General features: G+C 37.2%; 1 protein-coding gene across 1 annotated transcript in view; it reads right to left on the bottom strand.

Moving 5' to 3' along the window:
• The window catches only part of MEI4 (meiotic double-stranded break formation protein 4), a 145,076-nt gene that overhangs the window by 50,381 nt on the left and 74,350 nt on the right, over window positions 1-20,345 (bottom strand). Inside the window, exon 3 of the mRNA XM_036247737.1 lies at window positions 14,829-14,960. Within this exon, the coding sequence (XP_036103630.1) occupies window positions 14,829-14,960 (132 nt within the window). The remainder of the gene's footprint in view (window positions 1-14,828; window positions 14,961-20,345) is intronic.

Below are 20,345 nucleotides of genomic sequence, written 5' to 3'. Positions count from 1 at the left end.
ATAAATTTATAATTCATTTTGGAGCCTTCAGGTTTGATTCGATGACCAGACAGACTACTACTTCAGAGATCTCATGGTGTTTTAACCAGGCATCTGGTTCCAAAGCTCATGCCCTTAGGCACAATGATTTAGGTTATCCTTTGAGGCTTCTCTTAAAAAGATCTAGTCCTGGCTGGGTGGCTCAGATGATTGGAGCATAATTCCATACACCAAAAGGTTGTGGGTTTGATTCCGGGTCAGGGCACGTACCTAAGTTACATTCATTCTCCAGTTGGGGCATATATAGGAGGCAACCAATCAATGTTTCTCTCTCTCCCTTCCTCTCTTTCAAAAATCAATAAAACATCCTCAAGTGAAGACTTAAAAGAAAAAGATCTAGCCTGTACATAGCAAATGCCCTAGCTAACTTTTTTACCTTTATTGCCAGATTAGCTTACAGGTTTTCTTACTAAGCAACAGCTTCAGAAAGGCATTCAGCAATGTGGAAATGTTTAGACCAATCATGTATCTTGGGGAATTTTAAGCCTTGTTTAATCCTTACCTAATTTCATTATTTGCATCAAAAACACTGGTAAAGGAGAAGCTTCACTAATGTAAAATAGAGCTCACTATCAAGAATTTCTCCTAAGTTCTCGTCGTTAAACAAAAATAAAAAAACCGCCCTGACCAGTTTGGCTCAGCGGTTAGAGCGCCCGCCTGCGGTCCGGAGAGACCCGGGTTCGGTTCCCGCTAAGGGCATGTACCTTGGTTGCAGTTTGTCCCCGGCCCTGGTTGGTCGTGCGGGTGGCAGCCACTCGATGTGTCCCTTTCACATCAATGTTTCTCACTCTCTCTCTTCCTCTCTCTCCCTCCCACTCTGTCTGTACAAAAAATGGAAAAATGTCCTCGGGTGAGGATAAAAAAAATAAAAATAAATAAAAAAGCCCATGCGAAGAACTACTAATCTCTATGTTGTCCACTTGAGCACAATTGATGCAAACTCTGCTCTCCCTGACAGACTTACTGCTAACTGAGCCAGGCTTCCTAGAGCTTACATATGATCAAAATATGCATGAAAGCAATACGGCTCTTCTCACAACTAAAATAGGTCAGCTGCTTGCTCAGAGCTATGATTATTTTCCTCTTTATCTCATTTAAAAAATGCTTATTTTATTGCTACATTTTGCCCTGATATAGAAAATTAGTTTACTTTAAAGAAAGTATATACAAACTCATTCCAGATTCAGATTCTTTAATTTGAACATTCTATTTTTATAAATGGGTTGCTTAGCTTTTATTTTACTTAATAAGTTAAAAGATATCTGAAATGTAACAGTGCTTCCTGGTGAGCAGCAGAGTAAGTTTTCTTCTGCTAATATGCTTTTCTAACAACTTAAAAAATCTATTTCCATATAGAAATTTCATCTATTTTGTAAACATTAGGCTTCTAAAGTATTTAATATAAATATGAGCGTAATGCTCTAAATTCAGATTTTACTCCATCCTTATCAATATTCCAAAAGCATTATTCATTTTTAATAGCTTGGCTACTGTACCCAAAGACATGTTGATTAGGTAAAAGTATGAACTCTACAAAGGAGAAAAACACTTCTGTAAAATATCCAAAAAAATTGATATTTTATTTTAAATTAATATAGTTATGATATCCAAGATGACTTTTTCTTTTAGAATCAATTTTACATTTTTAATTCTGAAATATTTTTTCAACATAAAAATATCTCGTAATGCAAAACAGCATAGCTCTTGAGTACACATAATATCCAGGGTGGGGCAAAAGTTTACAGTTGTTCATATGAAAATTAATACGATAATTAATAAATAGTAATACAAGAATAAACTTTCACATACATACAACTGTAAACCTACTTTTACATCACCCTGTATATTTTCAACACCCAGTAATATTTTCTCTTATTTATATCAGATTCTGTGTCTTTAAAATGAATGTTAAGCATATAGATATATTGGAAGAGTATCTCATGCCTTTGTGTGTGAACAGTTTTGTATGTTAATTTTCAAAACTGGTAGATTTGAGTATCTTTCCTCCATGGATACTTCATTTTTCTTTATAATGCCGTGCTTTCAAAATGTATCACTGTCAGTACATGAAGACCTAATTTATTCATTTTCGCTGCAATAGAATATTCATTTTTGATCTACCACATCCAGCCACCTTTAAAAAATAGACACTGTTAATTGAGACCTGAGAGAGGAGGTCCACAGGAGCCCACGATAACTGATGAAGTTTACAACCTAATGGAAAACCAGACAGGAATTCCAAAATGGCAGCGGAGTGAACAGAGCTACACAGACCGTCTCCCAGAACCAAACTGGAATTACAACTATAATACAGACAAATCAACAGGAAAAGCAACAGAAAAGCAGCTTGCGAGGACGACATAACCAGGACACTGACTCCATCCCGGTAGGCTTGCGAAGGCGCGAGACGGGGCTGGGAGCGCACGGTCGGCAGCTCGGCAGCGGCCTTAGCTGGGAGCAGCGCCCTCGGGTTACACTCCCAGGCGGCTCCACAGCGCAGCAGGGACAGAGGCTGAAACAGCCACAGCCACTCACCTTGGGCTCCGGCAGAGGGAGGGCAGACTGCACTGGAACTGTGTGGGGACACTCGGGGTTTGGAGGGTGCTCAGAGCTTTGGCTGAGTGGCAGCCACGCAGGACTGCGGCCATCTTGCTCCTTCCCAGGGCTCCGAGGAGAGGCAGCGGCCCCTCCCTCGGAGATTCAACCCCACCCTGTGGGCCACTGAAGTGCTAATTGAGGACCATTAACAACCAGCATCTGCCCCACCCTCATGAAATCCCCTTGTGCTGAGCACCTGAGGGAGTTTTTCAATCAACTGACAACCCAAAACTCATCAAGTAACTTCGACTGCTAGCCTCCAGGCAAAAAGCTAGAGGATAACAGTACCTTTCCTGGGCTAGCAACTTTAACCAGGAAAGTAAGACTTGACAGTGGTGTTTAACGTGGGTCCTCCCTCGCTCATCTAAACCCAGGAAAGGGAGCCACAAACAGCAGAACACCAACACCCACAGGGAAAACTTGACAGGCTCCAAAGCCCACAGTGATAGCCAAAATAGTGAAACACAGAAACAGAAGCCAAATGAAAGAGCAAGAGACCTCCACCGAAGATGAAATCAATATGGAGCAGTTAGGCATGCTAACAAAGCTAGAATTCAGAGCCATGATCTTGAGGAAGCTCAACAGCATGAGTAAGGACATAGAGACGCTGAAAATAACCCAACTGTAAATTAAACACCATCAAGAAGAGATTAAAAAAAATGACATATCAGAAATGAAAAACACATTGGAAGGTTTAAAAAGTAAAGTAGAGGAAGCTGAGGAACGGTTCAGTGAATTAGAAGACAGGGTAGAAAAAAAAATCAACCAATCAGAAAACCAAAAGGAAAAAAAACGATTAAAAAACAGGAAGACAGGTTAAGAGAACTATGGAACAACTGGAAACGCAATAATATTTGCATTATAGGAGTCCCCGAAGAAGAAGAAAAGGAGCAAGGGATAGAGAATATATTCAAAAAAATAGTGACAGAAAATTTCCCTAATTTGGTGAAGGAAGAACACATTCAAGTTCAAGAAGCACAGAGAGTCCCAAGTAAGAAGAACCCAAACAGGCCTACACCAAGACATATAGTGATCAAAGTGCCAAAAATTCAAGACAAAGAGAATCCTAAAAGCAGCAAGAGAGAAGCAACAGGTTGCCTACAAAGGAAACCCCATAAGGCTCTCAGCTGACTTCGCACAAGAAACACTAAAAGCCAGAAGGGAATGGCATGAAGTAATCAAGGTCATGAAAAACAAGGATCTGAATCCAAGACTACTCTACCCAGCAAGGCTATCATTCAAAATAGAAGGTCAAATAAAGAGCTTCCCAGACAAAAAAAGGCTAAGGGAATACATTAGCACCAAACCATCACTGCAAGAAATGTTAAAAGGATGGCTGTAATTAGCAGGAAAAAAGAGAAGAAAAATAAAACCACACTAAACAAAAATGACAATAAATAAGTATATATCAATAATCACCTTAAATGTAAATGGATTGAATGCTCCCATAAAAACACACAAAGTAGCTGATTGGATAAGAAAGCATAATTCATCTATATGTTGTTTACAAGAGACCCACCTGACAAAAAAAAGACTCACATAGGTTAAAAGTGAAGGAATGGAAAAAAATTTTCCAAGCAAATGGAAAGGACAAAAAAGCTGGGGTAGCAATACTAATATCTGACAAAATAGATTTCAAAATGAAGGCCATAACTAGAGACAAAGAAGGCCACTACATAATATTGAAAGGATCTATCCAACAGGAAGATATAACCTTGATAAACATATATGCACCCAACATAGGAGCACCAAAATATATTAAAAATCTTCTGGAGGACTTCCAAGGAGTAATTGACAGCAATACAATCATAGCAGGGGACTTCAACACCCTGTTGACAGCACTGGATAGACCCTCTAGACAAAAAATTAGCAAGGAAACAGAGACTCTAAATGAAACTCTAGACCAAATGGATATCTACAGAGAATTATACCCCAAAACAACAGAATACACATTCTTCTCAAGTGCACATGGGACATTCTCAAAGACAGACCACATGATAGGACACAAACTAAATCTCTACAAGTTCAAGAAGATTGAAATCATATCAAGCATCTTCTCAGATCACAATGGCATGAAACTAGAAAACAATTGTAATAAGAACATGCAAAGACATTTCAACACATGGAGGCTAAATAGCATGTTATTAAACAGTGAATGAGTTACCGAGGAGATCAAGGAAGAAATTAAAAACTTCCTGGAAACCAATGAAAATGAACACACAACAACACAAAATCTATGGGATGCAGCAAAAGCAGTTATGAGAGAGAAGTTCATAGCACTACAGGCCAACCTCAAGAAACAAGAAAAATTTCTAATTGACTGTCTAACCTCACAACTTAAAGAATTAGAAAGCAAACAAAGAGAAAAACCCCAGAGCAAACAGAAGGAAGGAAATAATAAAGATCAGAGCAGAAATAAATGACATTGAGACCAAAAAAACAATTCAAAGGATCAATGAAGCAAAGAGCTGGTTTTTCGAAAAGATAAACAAGATTGATGGACCCTTAGCTAGACTCACCAAGAAACAAAAAGAGAGAACCCAAATACACAAAATCAGAAATGAAAGAGGAGAAGTAACAACCAACACCACGAAAACACAAAAGATCGTTAACAGCTAGTATGAACAACTATATGGCAACAAATTCAACAATCTAAGCGAAATGGACAAATTTCTAGAAACACAGTCTCCCAAAACTGGACCAGGAAGAGATAGAAAACTTGAACAGACCAATAACAACTAAGGAAATTGAAGAGGTAATCAAGACTCTCCCAGCAAACAAAAGCCCAGGCCCAGATAGCTTCACAGGGGAGTTTTACCGAACATTCAAAAAGGAACTAACACCCATTCTCCACAAACTATTTCAAAAAATTCTAGAAGAAGGAAGACTTCCAAACACGTTTTATGAGGCCAGCATAATTCTAATTACAAAACCAGAAAAAGACACTACAAAGAAGAAAACGACAGGTCAATATCCCTGATCAACATACCCACCAAAATCCTGAACAAAATACTAGCAAATAGGATCCAGCAATACATCAAAAAAATTATTCACCATGACCAAGTGGGATTCATCGCAGGGATGCAAGGCTGGTACACTATTCTCAAATCAATAAGTGCGATACACCACATAAACAAAATGAAGAATAAAAACCACATGATCATATCAATAGATGCTGAAAAAGCATTCAACAAAATCCAACATCCATTTCTGATAAAAACGCTCAGCAATGTGGGAATAGAGGAATCATATCTTGACATAATAAAGGCCATATATGAAAGACTACAGCCAACATCATACTGAATGGGCAGAAACTAAAAACATTTCCATTAAGAACAGGAACAAGACAGGGATGTCCACTCTTATTTAACATAGTACTGGACGTCTTAGCCACAGCAATCAGACATGAGGAAAAAATAAAAGGGATCCAAATTGGAAAGGAGGAAGTGAAACTGTCATTATTTGCAGATGACATGATATTATACATAGAAAACCCTAAAGACTCCATCAAAAATCTACTAGACTTAATAAATGAATTTGGCCAAGTAGCAGGATACAAAATTAACGTCAAGAAATCGACGGCATTCTTATACACCAATGATGAACTCACAAAAAGAGAAACTGAAAAAACAATCCCATTTACCATTGCGGCAAAAAAAAAACTTAAGATACCTAGTAATAAACTTAACCAAAGAAGTAAAGGACCTACTTACAGAAAACTACAGGCCATTGAAAAAAGAAATAGAGGAAGATATAAAAAAGTGGAAGCAAATACCTTGTTCATGGATTGGAAGAATTAACATCATTAAAATGTCCATACTACCCAAAACAATCTATAGATTCAATGCAATCCCCATCAAAATACCAATGACGTATTTCACAGAACTAGAACAAATACTTCAAAAGTTTGTATGGAACCAAAAGAGTACCCGAATAGCCACAGCAATTTTGAAAAAGGACAAAGTAGGTGGGATCACAATACCAGATATCAGGTTATACTACAAAGCGAGTGTAATCAAAACAGACTGGTACTGGCACAAGAACAGGCATATAGACCAGTGGAACAGAACTGAAAACCCAGCAATGGACCCAAGGCAATATGCTCAATTAATATTTGACAAAGGTGGTAAGAGCATACATTGGAGTAAAGACAGCCTCTTTAATAAATGGTGTTGGGAAAATTGGACAGCTACATGCAAAAAAATGAAACTAGACCATCAACTTACACCATACACAAAAATAAACTCAAAATGGATAAAAGACTTAAATGTGACCCGTGAATCCATAAAAATTCTAGAAGAATATGTAGGCAACAAAATTTCGGATATACGGAGCAGAATTTTCACTGATACATCCCTAAGGCAACAGAAACAAAGGAAAAAATGAACACATGGGACTATATCAAACTAAAAAGCTTCTGCACAGCAAAAGAAACAATGATCAAAATGGAAAGGCAACCCACTGTATGGGAGAACATCATTTCCAATGATATATCAGATAAGGGGTTAATTTCCAATATATATAGAGTGCTCATATAACTCAACAAAAGGAAGACAAAGAACTCAATTAAAAAATGGGCAGAGGAGCCCTGGCCAGTTTGGCTCAGCGGTTAAAGCGTCGGCCTGCGGTCCACAGAGACCCGGGTTCAGTTCCCGCCAAGGGCACGTACTTCGGTTGCAGTTTGTCCCCAGCCCTGGTTGGTCGTGCGGGTGGCAGCCACTCGATGTGTCCCTTCACATCGATGTTTCTCTCTCTCTCTCCCTTCCTCTCTCTCCCTCCCACTCTATCTGTACAAAAAATGGAAAAATATCCTCGGGTGAGGATAAAAAAAAAAAAAAAATGGGCAGAGGAGCTGAATAGACATCTCTCCAAACAGGACATACAAATGGCTAAGAGACATATGAAGAAATGCTCAACATCACTAATCATCAGAGAGATGCAAATTAAAACAACAATGAGGTATCACCTCACACCTGTCAGAATGGCCGCCATCAACAAATCATCAAACAACAAGTGTTGGCTAGGGTGTGGAGAAAAGGGGACTCTAATTCACTGCGGGTGGGAATGCAGACTGGTGCAGCCACTATGGAAAACAATATGGTGTTACCTCAAAAAATTAAAAATGAACTTCCACTTGACCCAGTGATCCCGCTTCTAGGAATATACCCAAAGCAGCCTGAAACACCAATCAGGAAGAATATATGTACCCCCATGTTCATAGCAGCACTATTTACAATAGCTAAGATCTGGAAACAACCCAAGTGTCCATCAGTAGACGAATGGATAAAAAAGCTGTGGTACATATACACAGTGGAGTACTATGCAGCTATAAGAAAGATCTCTTATCCTTTAAGATGACATGGAGGGACCTGGAAAGTATTATCCTAAGTGAAATTAGCCAAGCAGAAAAGACAAATACCACATGATCTCACTTATATACGAAATATAATGAACATAACAGTCTGAGGAATACGGTAGACCCAGAAACACGGAAGTAGGACACAGACTGACATCCCTAAGAAGAGGGGGTGGGGGGTGGGAAGCGATAAATCACAGAACTTATATGCATGTATGAATGACCAATGGACATGGACAACAAAGCCGGGGATGGGGCGGGGGTGGGGTGGGGACGGGGTGCCAATGGGGTAAAAAAGGAGAAACATCTGTAACAAAAAAATAAATAAATAAATAAATAAAAATAGACACTGTTAGTTCCAATTTTTGGCTAGTATAGAAATATTGAAATCCACAACCGTGTATACAGATCTCCTTTGTACAGACAACAGACCTGCTGTATCTTAGAGGATAAACATCATTAACCTTACCTGGTGATGAACTCCATTTCCCCACAAAAGCACCAACACCTGACAATGTTGTCAAGTTAACTTTTTAAACTATGTATGCCACTGTAATCAGTAAATCATGAAGCATCTTGTTTTGTAATTTTGCGTTCCCCTGGTATAGCTGGGGTTGAGCATCATTGACGTTAATTTTCCTTTCATGGTTCCTCTTCTGTTAGACTGCCTCTGCACATCGGTAGCTATCTTTCTATTGGATTGTTTTTCTCATCGGTACATAGTTCATTATATAATCTTAGTATTAATCATGTATTTGTTATAAGTTATATATATATATATATATATATATATATATATATATGAGGGAAATACCATAAACCTATTTACCCTGTCAACAATTGAAATACAACTTTTTTTTTTTTATCCTCACCCGAGAACATTTTTTCATTTTTTGTTCAGACAGAGCGGGAGGAAGAGAGAGAGAGAGAGAAACATCAATGTGAAAGGTACACATCAAGTGGCTGCCACCCACACGGAGACAAACTGCAACCGAAGTACATGCCCTTAGTGGGAACCGAACCTGGGTCTCTCTGGACCGCAGGCCGATGCTCTAACCATGAAGCCAAACTGTCCAGGGCTGAAATACAACTTCTTAAAGAAATTTTCTTTCTCAGCTAATTTAGTTCCATAAACATTCTCCTAGCACACTGAGGCCATGGGAACTTGACAGCAAGTTGGGAGGAAGAAGAGGAAGCTGGTGGTACTTACTGGGGATATGCCCTAATAGAAAGAAAAGGAGGCTGATGACTAGGCCCATCTCCTCCTCAGTGGACCTTCTGCTAGTTGCTATTAGGAGGAAATTTTATCTACCGAACGTCCTTAGTAGAAAGTTCCTAGCTAACGAATTACTTATACTAAATATACTCAATCTATGAGACATCTGTCCATGAAGATGACCTTTTAAGTTATAACATTATCTGGGTATAAAATGGAGATCTGCAACAACTCACGCTCCCTCTGTGTGAGAGACTCGGGGGCCTCATGTATTTTTGAGGACAGAGATGTCAGTCTCAAAACAAGGTCCTTGGGAACCTCACCATATGTCCCACATCACTTTCTACTTCCTCTGTGCCCTTTGATTGCCTGTCTCTTTGAATTTATTAGTAAAGCTGATATTGAATAAGATTGCTCTGATTCATAGGGTTCAATCCAATTGTGAGACTGCTCAGTGTAGGAAGCTATTTTGTCAGGGCTAAGCCTCGACCCCACTGAACCTCTAAATTATTTACTTTGTGCTTTGTTCTAGTCTTTCTCTCATCTGATTTTACTTGACACAGCACAGAAACTGCCTATTGATTTTAGCTTCTTCATAAAATGCTATCTTTGCCACTCTCCTACTTATCCTCACATCAAGGCAAATGGTTGCTTAATGGGGCCCAGATTGGAGCTAGGACTGGAATTAGGATTCTTTAATACTCATATAAATAGACTAAACATTCATGCCTCTTTTTCCATGCCACTTTTCCATATTAACAAAACATTACTTTTTATCAAAATCTGAAAAGAAAATACATAGATAAATCAGCTTCAGTAGTATAAAATTTCAGCAATGCCTGATTATAGGGCTGATTCTGTGAAAATCACGTACCACCTAGACATCTAGAGAAACCTGTAAACTTACTGATAAAATTTCTAGAGACAAAACAGAATTTACTAAAAACCAGTCTTCTGTTTTTTAATATTCACCCCATGGATGCTCTGTAACAATTTGTTTACTGACTAGCTTTTCCTAGATATGGAAGCTGCTTGAATTCTATCTAAAAATTGGAAGAAAGCCCCTTAAAGAAAGAGGTACTCACAAAATTTTCCAACACAATGTCCCAGTGGCACAACGACTGAGAAATTAAAATCAATGTCTTGATTTTGTTCTCAGTTTTGAATAGCCAAGGAAGGCAGGCCTTGAGAAAATCAGTATTTCAGCACTCTATGGAATCCTAAGGAACCACTTTTCAAAGTGATTCTCAAAATAAATAGAAAACCAAGGTGATTCTGTCACAAGATGGTAAATACACAATAATCATGAGGAGAAAATCCTGTCACTCCAAAAAGAATGATAGCTACAAACTCTTAATTTAAATCAATTGATAAAGAAAAGACTCCAAGCAGGAGAATACAAAATATATACTTGTCAAGATGTTAGGAAAGTTTTATCTTCAGCATTATATAAACAATTTTTCAACACCAAGAAAACAGCATTCAAATAAACACAGCCATAGAAACAGATGAAGTTACAAACACACTTTCTCAAAAATCTGGTTAATAGCTACCTATTTTTAAACAAAAAATACGGAAAAGCCTCAGAGGAATATGAAACGTTTAGAATAGTGTTTAACAGCTTTAATATATGTTATTTTTATATTGAAATCACCTAATTTTCCATATTATTTATGTTTTCTTTTAACATATATAATAGCTATCTTGGTACTTGCATGCTAATTCTGTTATTTCTGTCATTTCTGGTTCTATTTTCATTAATTGATTTTTTACTCATGCTTCTTCATAAGGTCTTGCTTCTTCATAAGGTCTTGCCAATATCACTGGGTAAACTAAGACTTCCCCAAGCACTGTGTGAGCTCTGGCCATTGTTCAGCTCATGGTTTCTTTGTAGCAGTTCTTTCCCGAGTAGTTTTCCTTCATGTGGCCTTGTGAAGTGTCCTTCTGCACATGTGCAGCTTAGCATTCAACAAATAACCAAGAAAACCTCTGTGTAAATTTCTTGAGCTATTCCTCTTCAGTTTTCTTCTCTCCACAAGTCTGACCTGGAAATTCTACCTACGTCAGTGCTCCCGAGCGCCTACCTCTGCCCTTCAGGGAAGCTGCTGGGATCTGGCGGGGGCCACCTGTGCCAACCCGGGAAGGGCCCGGAACCCAAAAGTCAAGGCAGGACAGAGCTCACATCACGTTTCCCTATCTCTACAATCTGTACTGCCTTTTGTCTTAAATTTGCATATGTGTCCAGATTTTTAGCTATTTACATTGGGAAAGAGACTCTGTTAACAGTAAATTATCATGACTCTTTTTTGACATATCTTTATTGTTAAAGAAATACTTTTTTCCCCCATTGACATCCCCCTTCCACCCCACCCCCAGCCTTCACCACATTGTTGTCTGTGTCCATTGGTTATGCCTACATGCATATAAGTTCTTTAGTTTAACTCTTCCTGCCGCCCCTCCATCCCACTTCCCTCTGAGGTTTGTCTGTCTGTTCCCTACTTCCACATCTCTGGATCTATTTTATTCATCAGATTCCACAAATAAGTGAGATAATGTGGCATTTGTCTTTCTCTGAGTGGCTTATATTGCTTAGCATAACACTCTCCAGGTCCCTCCATGTCGTCTCAAAGGGTAAGAGAGTCTTCTTTTTTATCGCTCCATAGTATGCCATTGGGTAAATGGCGCAGCTTTTTTATCCACTCATCTATTGATGGACGCTTGGGCTGTTTTCAGATGTTAGCGACTGTAAATAGTGCTGCTATGAACACGTGGGTGCATATATTCTTTCTGATTGGTGTTTCAGGCTTCTTAGGGTATATTCCTAGAAGTGGGGTCACTGAATCAAATTGCAGTTCTATTGTTTATTTTTTGAGGAAACGCCATACTGTTTTCTGTAGCGGCTGCACCAGTCTGCATTCCCACCAACAATGTACTAGGGTTCCCTTTTTTCCACATCCTTGCCAGCACAAATCAACAAATCATCATGACTTTATAAATTATTTTTCAGAAGTTCTGAGAAATTTTACTTTTTAAATATAATTAGATATTTTTATGTACTTTCTAAAAAAATCATCTTAATATGCAAATTTGGGATATAAATCACCAATGAGAGTTGAATGCAGTTAATTTAATAGAGTCATCTTCTGAAATATATCTCCATGAAAATAGTTAAGTTTTATATCAGAGGTCAAAATGCAACAATAGACTAAATAAAATCAAGGAACATGAATATCATAAAATACTACCGAGTCACTAAAAAGAAATTACATTTTCTTAGTGTGAGCACACAATACAAAACTATGTACTATATGATACAAATATTTTTGTGAAGTGTGATTTTAACATTTTTTATTTATAGATTTTTTTGAAAAATCTATATTATATATAAATACATATTAATATTTATAATACATATTATTTATATCTGACATTCATGATAGCCATCTAACAGATGTATTAAAGCAAAACTTGTCTTCCATCCTTGTTTGTATATCCCACTCCACCTTACATTTCTGAGCCCCTGTTCTCTTCCTGAGTATGATTTCATAATTGCCATACAGTGATATTTCCCAAATTTCAATGTATGCCCCTCTCCTTTCTCTCAAGTTTTAATTTCATATTTCCATCTGCCTCCATTCAAATTACGTCAATATTTCCTCAACTTCAATATATCCAAGCTCAATTTATTTGGTTTGCAAACAAGTATTCCTTCCCAGCTATGTAATTCTTCTCAGTGATAACACTTTCTCTGTCTCTTAGTTTTACAATATTAATGTTTCTCCTCTCTCCTTCACATTAAATCTTTCCGTGAGTCCTTTGGATAAAACCTCTTCTATCCAGTGATTATCTCTATTGCTGCTGGTGGAAGATTTATGCATTGAGAGCCTCCGTGTATTCACACCCTTGGCCCTACGCTGACTCCATCTCTTACCAGTACGTTACTGAATCTCGGAGCCTTATATGTGATGGACGCCTTGGACTAGAGCAAAAAAGCTGAAAAACCATAAAACTACATGTTCTATACTTGCTTCTAGGGTTCTGAATATGCTGTTGGTTAAGAAACAAATGTACTCACTCACAGAGTGAGACAGGTGCAGGGCATACATTTGGTGGTTGAACATGGTTGCCAGACTGTTTTCTAGACTGTAGCAGCAGCTCCTTTATTCAGCAGTCCTGGTTATGGTGGCCAAGACAGCAATTCCTTTGCTAGCTCAGTTCTGCTGCCTGGTTATAGGAGCCATTCACAAAATAAGGCCTGGAGTCTCCTCAGCCCTCCCAACAGTTCCATGGCTCCTCGTGCATCCTTTTAGGTATAAACTGGCTGGAGTGAATTCTACTGTCTACTATTAAGAATGCCAACTAACAGTTTCCTTTAAACAACAACACTAATATCTTGAAGGGTTATTAGAAGAATTGATAGGAACAATTTAGGTAAAGCAATATTAACACATTACCAGCAGAAAAGCAGTTACTGTTCTTGTGTTGTCATTATTTTTAGCAGCATAACAATCAGAAGGGCAGGGTTTCAGTTATATCTTTAAGCATATGTTCTTTCTGCAATCTTGATCAAGTTACTTAACTGCTCTAAGGTTTCATTTCTTTATAAACTACGTAAAAAGTAAGACTACTTCATGGAGTTTTGTTAAAGTTAAATGAGAGTATATAAATAAAAATTTATTTTCTGTACTTTGTTATTCTCCACACAAATAATTTTACTTGATCAAACTAATTTCCCACCTTACTTCCTCTTTTTAAATGCCATGACCTCACCTGTTTCCTCAGAATCCTGGGCACACATCTTACCAAACACCGTGTCTCTATATCCCGTTATCCTCTCTCTTTCAACTCAAAGCCATTTTTCAAGTTGTTCCCTCTCCATGAAGTCATCGGGGACTTGCAACCTACCTAGATCCTGGAGCATCTATACATAGCACCATGAGTTCTTAAGAGAGTTTACCATGTCAGTCACTGAATTTAATTAGGTTACATAATATTTTTGGAGTATGTCATTAAATGTAAAGAACTCAGATATAAGAACTTGTTTAAAAGCTACTTAAAATTATATACATATATTTTTATATTATTAATTTTTCCTCTTTACCAAAACATTTCTATGGGAAGGGCTTCTGTTCCTTAGACATGTTTCTCATCAGTGATGTAAGACTTGACACATACGAAGGGTTTAGAGCCCTGGTTTTCAGCCTTGGGTGTGCACTGGAATCACCCGGACAGCTTTCACCACAGATACCTCCATTTAATATGAATGGCATGTGGTTGGGCAACAAGATATTTAAAAGTTAGTCAGATGATGCTCATGGGCAATTAGGAAAAACAAAACCATACTGAAGGCCATTCGTCTCGGCATCCCTTTGCTGTCACCAGGGGCACCTTTGGAACATGTGTGCAAGTACAGAAAATAGCATGTTATTATTCTGAAAACTATTTTCTGAAAATATCTTTCTCTAATTTTGGTAGGCAGTAATAGTATTCACATACATTAGAAACAAGGAATAACTAAAATAGCCTAGCGAGAAGGGAAGTGAGGAAACGGGGGGGGGGGGGGGGGGGCAGTAGTTGTAGTAACGGCACAGGAGAGCTGCAGTTTCACGTTGTAAGTACCTGATTGATGGCATCCAGATCACCAATGAAGCTATTTACTTCTGACAGAAGCAGAGGTATTATAGATTTTCTCAACAAGCTGCAACTTCCCAGGGTTACCAGACTCTGAGAGACATAATGCTGTACCTGAAACTGAAGATAAAAAAGAGTAGGTTTCTATTTTTTATCAAGTCAGGTCAAAATATATTTAGTGGGCATTTTCTAAGACTTCCCTACTGAGCTCCACGCTGTAGGGAGTATGAACAGTGTCCACATAATTCTGGGTCGGTCTCAAGCAAAATTATAAAATAGATAAATTATAATCATATAAGTAATAAAATTTTATAGAGCAGTTAATATTTTGAATTGTATGACAAGGTGCTAAAATGGAAATTTTAGCTGAAGTATCAAAAGATGATGTATCGTTGGGATGACAGAACAAGACTCTTCAGCCTGCAGCCACTAGATGTAGATGTACAGCTAGATATAGATACAGATACAGAGATGTAAATATAGACAGATAGAGAAAAGAGTTTGGGGATGTTGTTGGGGAGAGCTATTGGTGTACTCTGAGTCCCACCCCTGTGCTGGAGAGGGGCAGGTGGGGAGGAGTTCTCTAGTCTCCACAAGTCAAAATAGGCACTTTAGAGAAAGGAGAAAAAAAATGAAGGGCTCTAAATCCTCATCTAGAGACAGCAAAAGTACTCACCATTAACAAAACTAAAAGGACAGTGGAAGACAAACCATCTCACATACAGTTATTAGAAGAAAGGTCATTTGATTATTAATCACACTAAATAAGGTGTGTATCACTCATAACTGGAAAGTCACTAAATATATCCTTTAAAATACCTGGGAAAAGGAGGCTTCAAGGGGAATCTCAAACCCAGAAACAGCATCTACCTTGTGATTGTTCTATATGAGCTTAAAAGCATGTTGAAGAGACACTGATTTTATATAAACATTTTATATATAAAATGTTTAAATTATGTATTTAATGCTAAATAAATAATGCCATATGAAACATGTCACCTGTGTACTTTAGGGTGAACACTCAATGTAGATATTTCTCAAACTGACATTAAAAAAAAAAAACCTCACCCAAGGATATGTTTTTATTGATTTTAGAGAGAGAGGGAGAGAAACATTGATCAATTGTCCAACTGGAACCATATTAATAAATAATTTTCTCTTTAGAAAAAGAAAAAGAAAATGAGCATTGATGAGGACTGTGCTTTACTATATCTGTGTCATATTTCATATGTCAGCTTCGTTAGCAGTTCCTTATAACCTCATCAAATAACAGATTTTTAAACATTTATTTCAATCTCAACTATAATCAGTCTAAGCATGCTCTTCAATAAACAAGTCTCAGTAATATTACAGTCACACACACACACAAAAATTGCCCAACTGGGGATCGAAACCACAACCTAGTATGTGCCCTGACTGGGAATTGAATCTACAAGCTTTTGGTGCATAGGATGATGGTCCAACCAACCGAGTCACTGGGCCAGGGCTCAAACTGACATTTTTAAAAAATATCCTCACCCAAGGATATGTTTTTATTGATTTTTAAAGAGAAAGAAAAACATCAATGTCAGAGAGAAACATTGATCAGTTGCCTCCCACATGCGTCCAGACCAGGGGTTGAAACCACAACCTGTATGTGCCCTGACCAGCGATCAAACTGCCACCTTTTGGTGCACATGACGACGCTCCAACCAACTGAGCCACTCAGCCAAAGCTCAAATTGACATTTTAATGATATATTTTAACTTTAAATGTTAGCCAATGACAATAAGAAAGTTAATGGATTATAGAGTTCAAAAGCAATTCTTATTATAATTCTGGACATGCATAACTAGCTACTGAGTTTTCTAAACCAACTTATCAATCACATCAATATATTACCTCAGAAATCATAGTTATTTATCTTGTAGTATTTTCTTCAATATCATAGGTGAAGACTCACACAATTTGTAACTTTCCAGTACTAATCATTTTCAGATTTTTTACATTTTTATTTGTATCTGAAAAAAGCACTTAGCATAATGCCTTCAAGATCCATCCATGTTGTCACAAATGGTTGTCCTCATTTTTTTTTTATGGCTGAAATATTTCATTGTAGATGTGTACCACAGCTTTTTAATCCATTCACCCATCACTTGACACTTAAGTTATTATAAATAATACTGCTATAAACATGGGAGTGTAGACATCTTTCCAAGTCAGTGTTCTTTTTTTTTCTTCAGATAAATACTCAACACTGGAATTTCTGAATAATTTGGTATTTTAATTTTTTGAAGACCCTCTGTACTGTTTTCAATAGTGGCTGTACCAATTTACAGTTCAACCAACAGTGCACAAGGTTTCCCTTTCCTCCACATCCATGCCAGCATTTATCTTTTGTCTTTTTGACTATGGCCATTCTAACACATCTGAGGTTGTGATTTTAATTTGCATTTCCCTAATGACTTATGATGCTGAACATCTTTTCACATACCTGTTGGTCTTTTGTATATCTTGTTTGGAGATATTTGTATTCTGGTCCTTTGCCCATTTTTAATTGGGTTACTTTCATTATTTACTATTGAGTTGTATGAGTTTTTGTACATTTTGGATAATAACCCCTTATCAGGTGTATGGTTGGCAAATATTTTTTCCCATTCTGTAGGTTGTCTTTCACTTTGTTGATGGTTTCATATGCTGTGCAGAAGCTTTATAGTTTGATGTAGTCCTACTTTTTTCTATTAGGTGTCATATCTAAAACACTGTTACCAAAACCCATGTCAAGAAGCTTTATTCCTGTTTTATTGTAGAAGTTTCATGGTTTCAGGTCTTATATTTAATCTATTTGAGTTAATTTTTATGAGTGGTGTATCATTCATTCTTTATACCAAATACTAATAGTGTAGTCTATGTGCTAGTGACAGACTAGTCCCCATTAACATTCAGAATTCAGTGAAGAATAAGATTACTTTTGCTTCAGTAATTATTTTTGCCTCAGATACTTTAAAAAGCTATATAAATGCAATCCAGCTTGATCCTGATATGTAAGAATACTTTTCAAAAAGTTACAAACATGACTCTAAGATTTAGAGCAAATACATCAATGGTTTACTTATGTTATTAATGAAGATAAGGAACATTTGAGGAATTAAGTATTGATTTTATAAAAGAATACTGGAATCAGATTTCTAGGTTAGATATAAATCCAGTTAATATCTTACAGAATAAACCCCTACCATAATTTCTAGGGTTTTTCTTTAAGATTTGAGAGATTTTGCCCTGGCCGGTTTGGCTCAGAGGTTGGAGCGTTGGCCTGCGGACCAGAGAGTCCCGGGTTCAGTTCTGGCTAGGGGCACGTACCAAAAAAAAAAAAAAGATTTGAGAGATTTTAATGAACACAAATAGCTATGCCTAGTAGGGCTTATCTTTTCTACTGTACAGAAATCATATATATCATACTAGATAGAAATCTATGGGTTAATATGGAACTTCACAAACTCAGGGTTTTGGCAAAATATATTTCTAGATATTTAAATAATCTTTGGGTAGCCTGTTAGATAATGCCCTATTATGTCACTGAGAGGACAAGCAACTAACCTTTTGCCTCATTTCAAGACACTTATTTTTTTTGGTACGTGCCCCTAGCGGGAACCAAACACAGGACTCTCTGGTTTGCAGGCTGAGGCTACAACCCCTGAGTCAAACTGGCCAGGGCATCATTTCAAGACTCTTAACAATGTATTGTAACAAAAGATAAAGCAATATATTTTAATGGGTTGCTAAATTCTTAAGAAAGATAGATCCTCAGAGGCTAAAAGAAGAAAGAAGATAAAATCAGACAATGAACTTCAGAAATGGATAAGCTGGGGTTGCCTTGTTGGCAAACAGTAGTATCAACACAGAATTTTCAACTACAGACTGGGCCCTTCCAGCCTAAGAGTCCTTAGATTAAGCCTAAAGGGCTAGAAGTAGTAATGAAAGATAGGCTGGAAACATCTATCTACCGGCAAAAAAAAAAACCTTCCAAATTAGTAATAATACCAGTAGTAGGACTAGTAACAGTCACCTACCTACTACTAAGGATATGCAAAACCAGCCATGTGTACATTGGCTCTGTAGTTTAAATTTACACTTTTTTTTTCTTCCATTACCCTTTTTTTATTTATTATTTTAAACTTAGCTTTATTGTTGAATGTATTATAGATGTTCCTCCTGCCTTTCCCCACACTGTTGTCTGTGTCCATTTGTTATGCATATAAGTTCTTTAGTTTATTTCTTCCCACCCTCTCTCCCCTTCCCTTTCAGGTTTGTCAGTCTAACAACCAATTTGTACTTCTTAATCCCTTCACCTTTTTCACCCATATTCCAGGAAACCCCAAGCTGAGAAAATAAGCTAATTTATTCTTGCAAATAGTAGATGCAAATACAATACCACTCTTTCCCCACCCCCAGATTTATTGAAAGATAATTTTGATGTGCAGAAGCTTTTTAGTTTGATAGAGTCCCACTTGTTAAATTTTGCTTGTGTTGTCATATCCAAAACCAATGACAGGGAGATATTCCCTATTTTTTCTTCTAGAAGTTTTAAAGTATCAGGTCTTATGCCTAAGTCTTTAATTCATTTCTAGTTATTGTTTGTGAGTGGTGTTAAGATAGGGATCCAGTTTCATTTTTTTCTGCATGGGGTTATCCAGTTTTCCCAACACCATTTGTTGAAGAGACTATTCTTTCCCCATTAAGAGTTTTTGGCTGCCTTGTCAAAAATCAATTGGCCATATATGTGGGGGTTTATTCTTGAGCTGCATATTCTGTTCCATTTGTCTATGTGTCTATTTTTATGCCAGTACCATGCTGTTTTAATTACTGTAGCTTTATGGTATCATTTGACATCAGGAAGTATGATGCCTCCAGCTTTGTTCTTTTTAGGTTCTATTTCTGTGGACAATGTTATTAAACTCGTAATAGAAATTGCATTGAATCTATAGCTGTTTTGGGGTAGTATGGACATTTTAACAATATTAATTCTTCTGACCCATGAATATGGTATATTTTTCCATTTATTTGTATCTTCAATGTAATAGTTTTCACTGTACAGATCTTTTGCTTTGTCAGTTAAATTTATTCTTCTTTTTCAGAACAAAAATGCAAGAAGATTTCTGTGTCCTGAAACTTTACTGAATTCTCTATTTAGGTCTAACAGTGTTTTGGTGGAGTCTTTAACATATAAGATCATATCATCTGCAAACAGAAAATTTACTTCTTTCTTTTCTGATTTGAATGCCTTTTATTAGTTTTTCTTGCCTAACTGCTAGGACTTCCAATACTGTGTTGAGTGATGACAACTGACACCCTTGTCTTGTTCCTGATTTTAGAGGAACAGATCCAACCTTTTACCACTGAGTATGATGTTAACTGTGACTTTGTCATATATGGCCCTTTATTATACTTGAGGTGTGTTTCTTTTGTACCTAATTTGTTGAGAGTTGTTATAGTAAAAGGGTGTTATCAAATGTATTTTTTGCATCT

Source organism: Molossus molossus, unplaced genomic scaffold, assembly GCF_014108415.1.
Source record: "Molossus molossus isolate mMolMol1 unplaced genomic scaffold, mMolMol1.p scaffold_m16_p_8, whole genome shotgun sequence".
Taxonomy (NCBI): Eukaryota; Metazoa; Chordata; class Mammalia; order Chiroptera; family Molossidae; genus Molossus; species Molossus molossus.
This window is presented reverse-complemented; position numbering and strand designations above follow the sequence as displayed.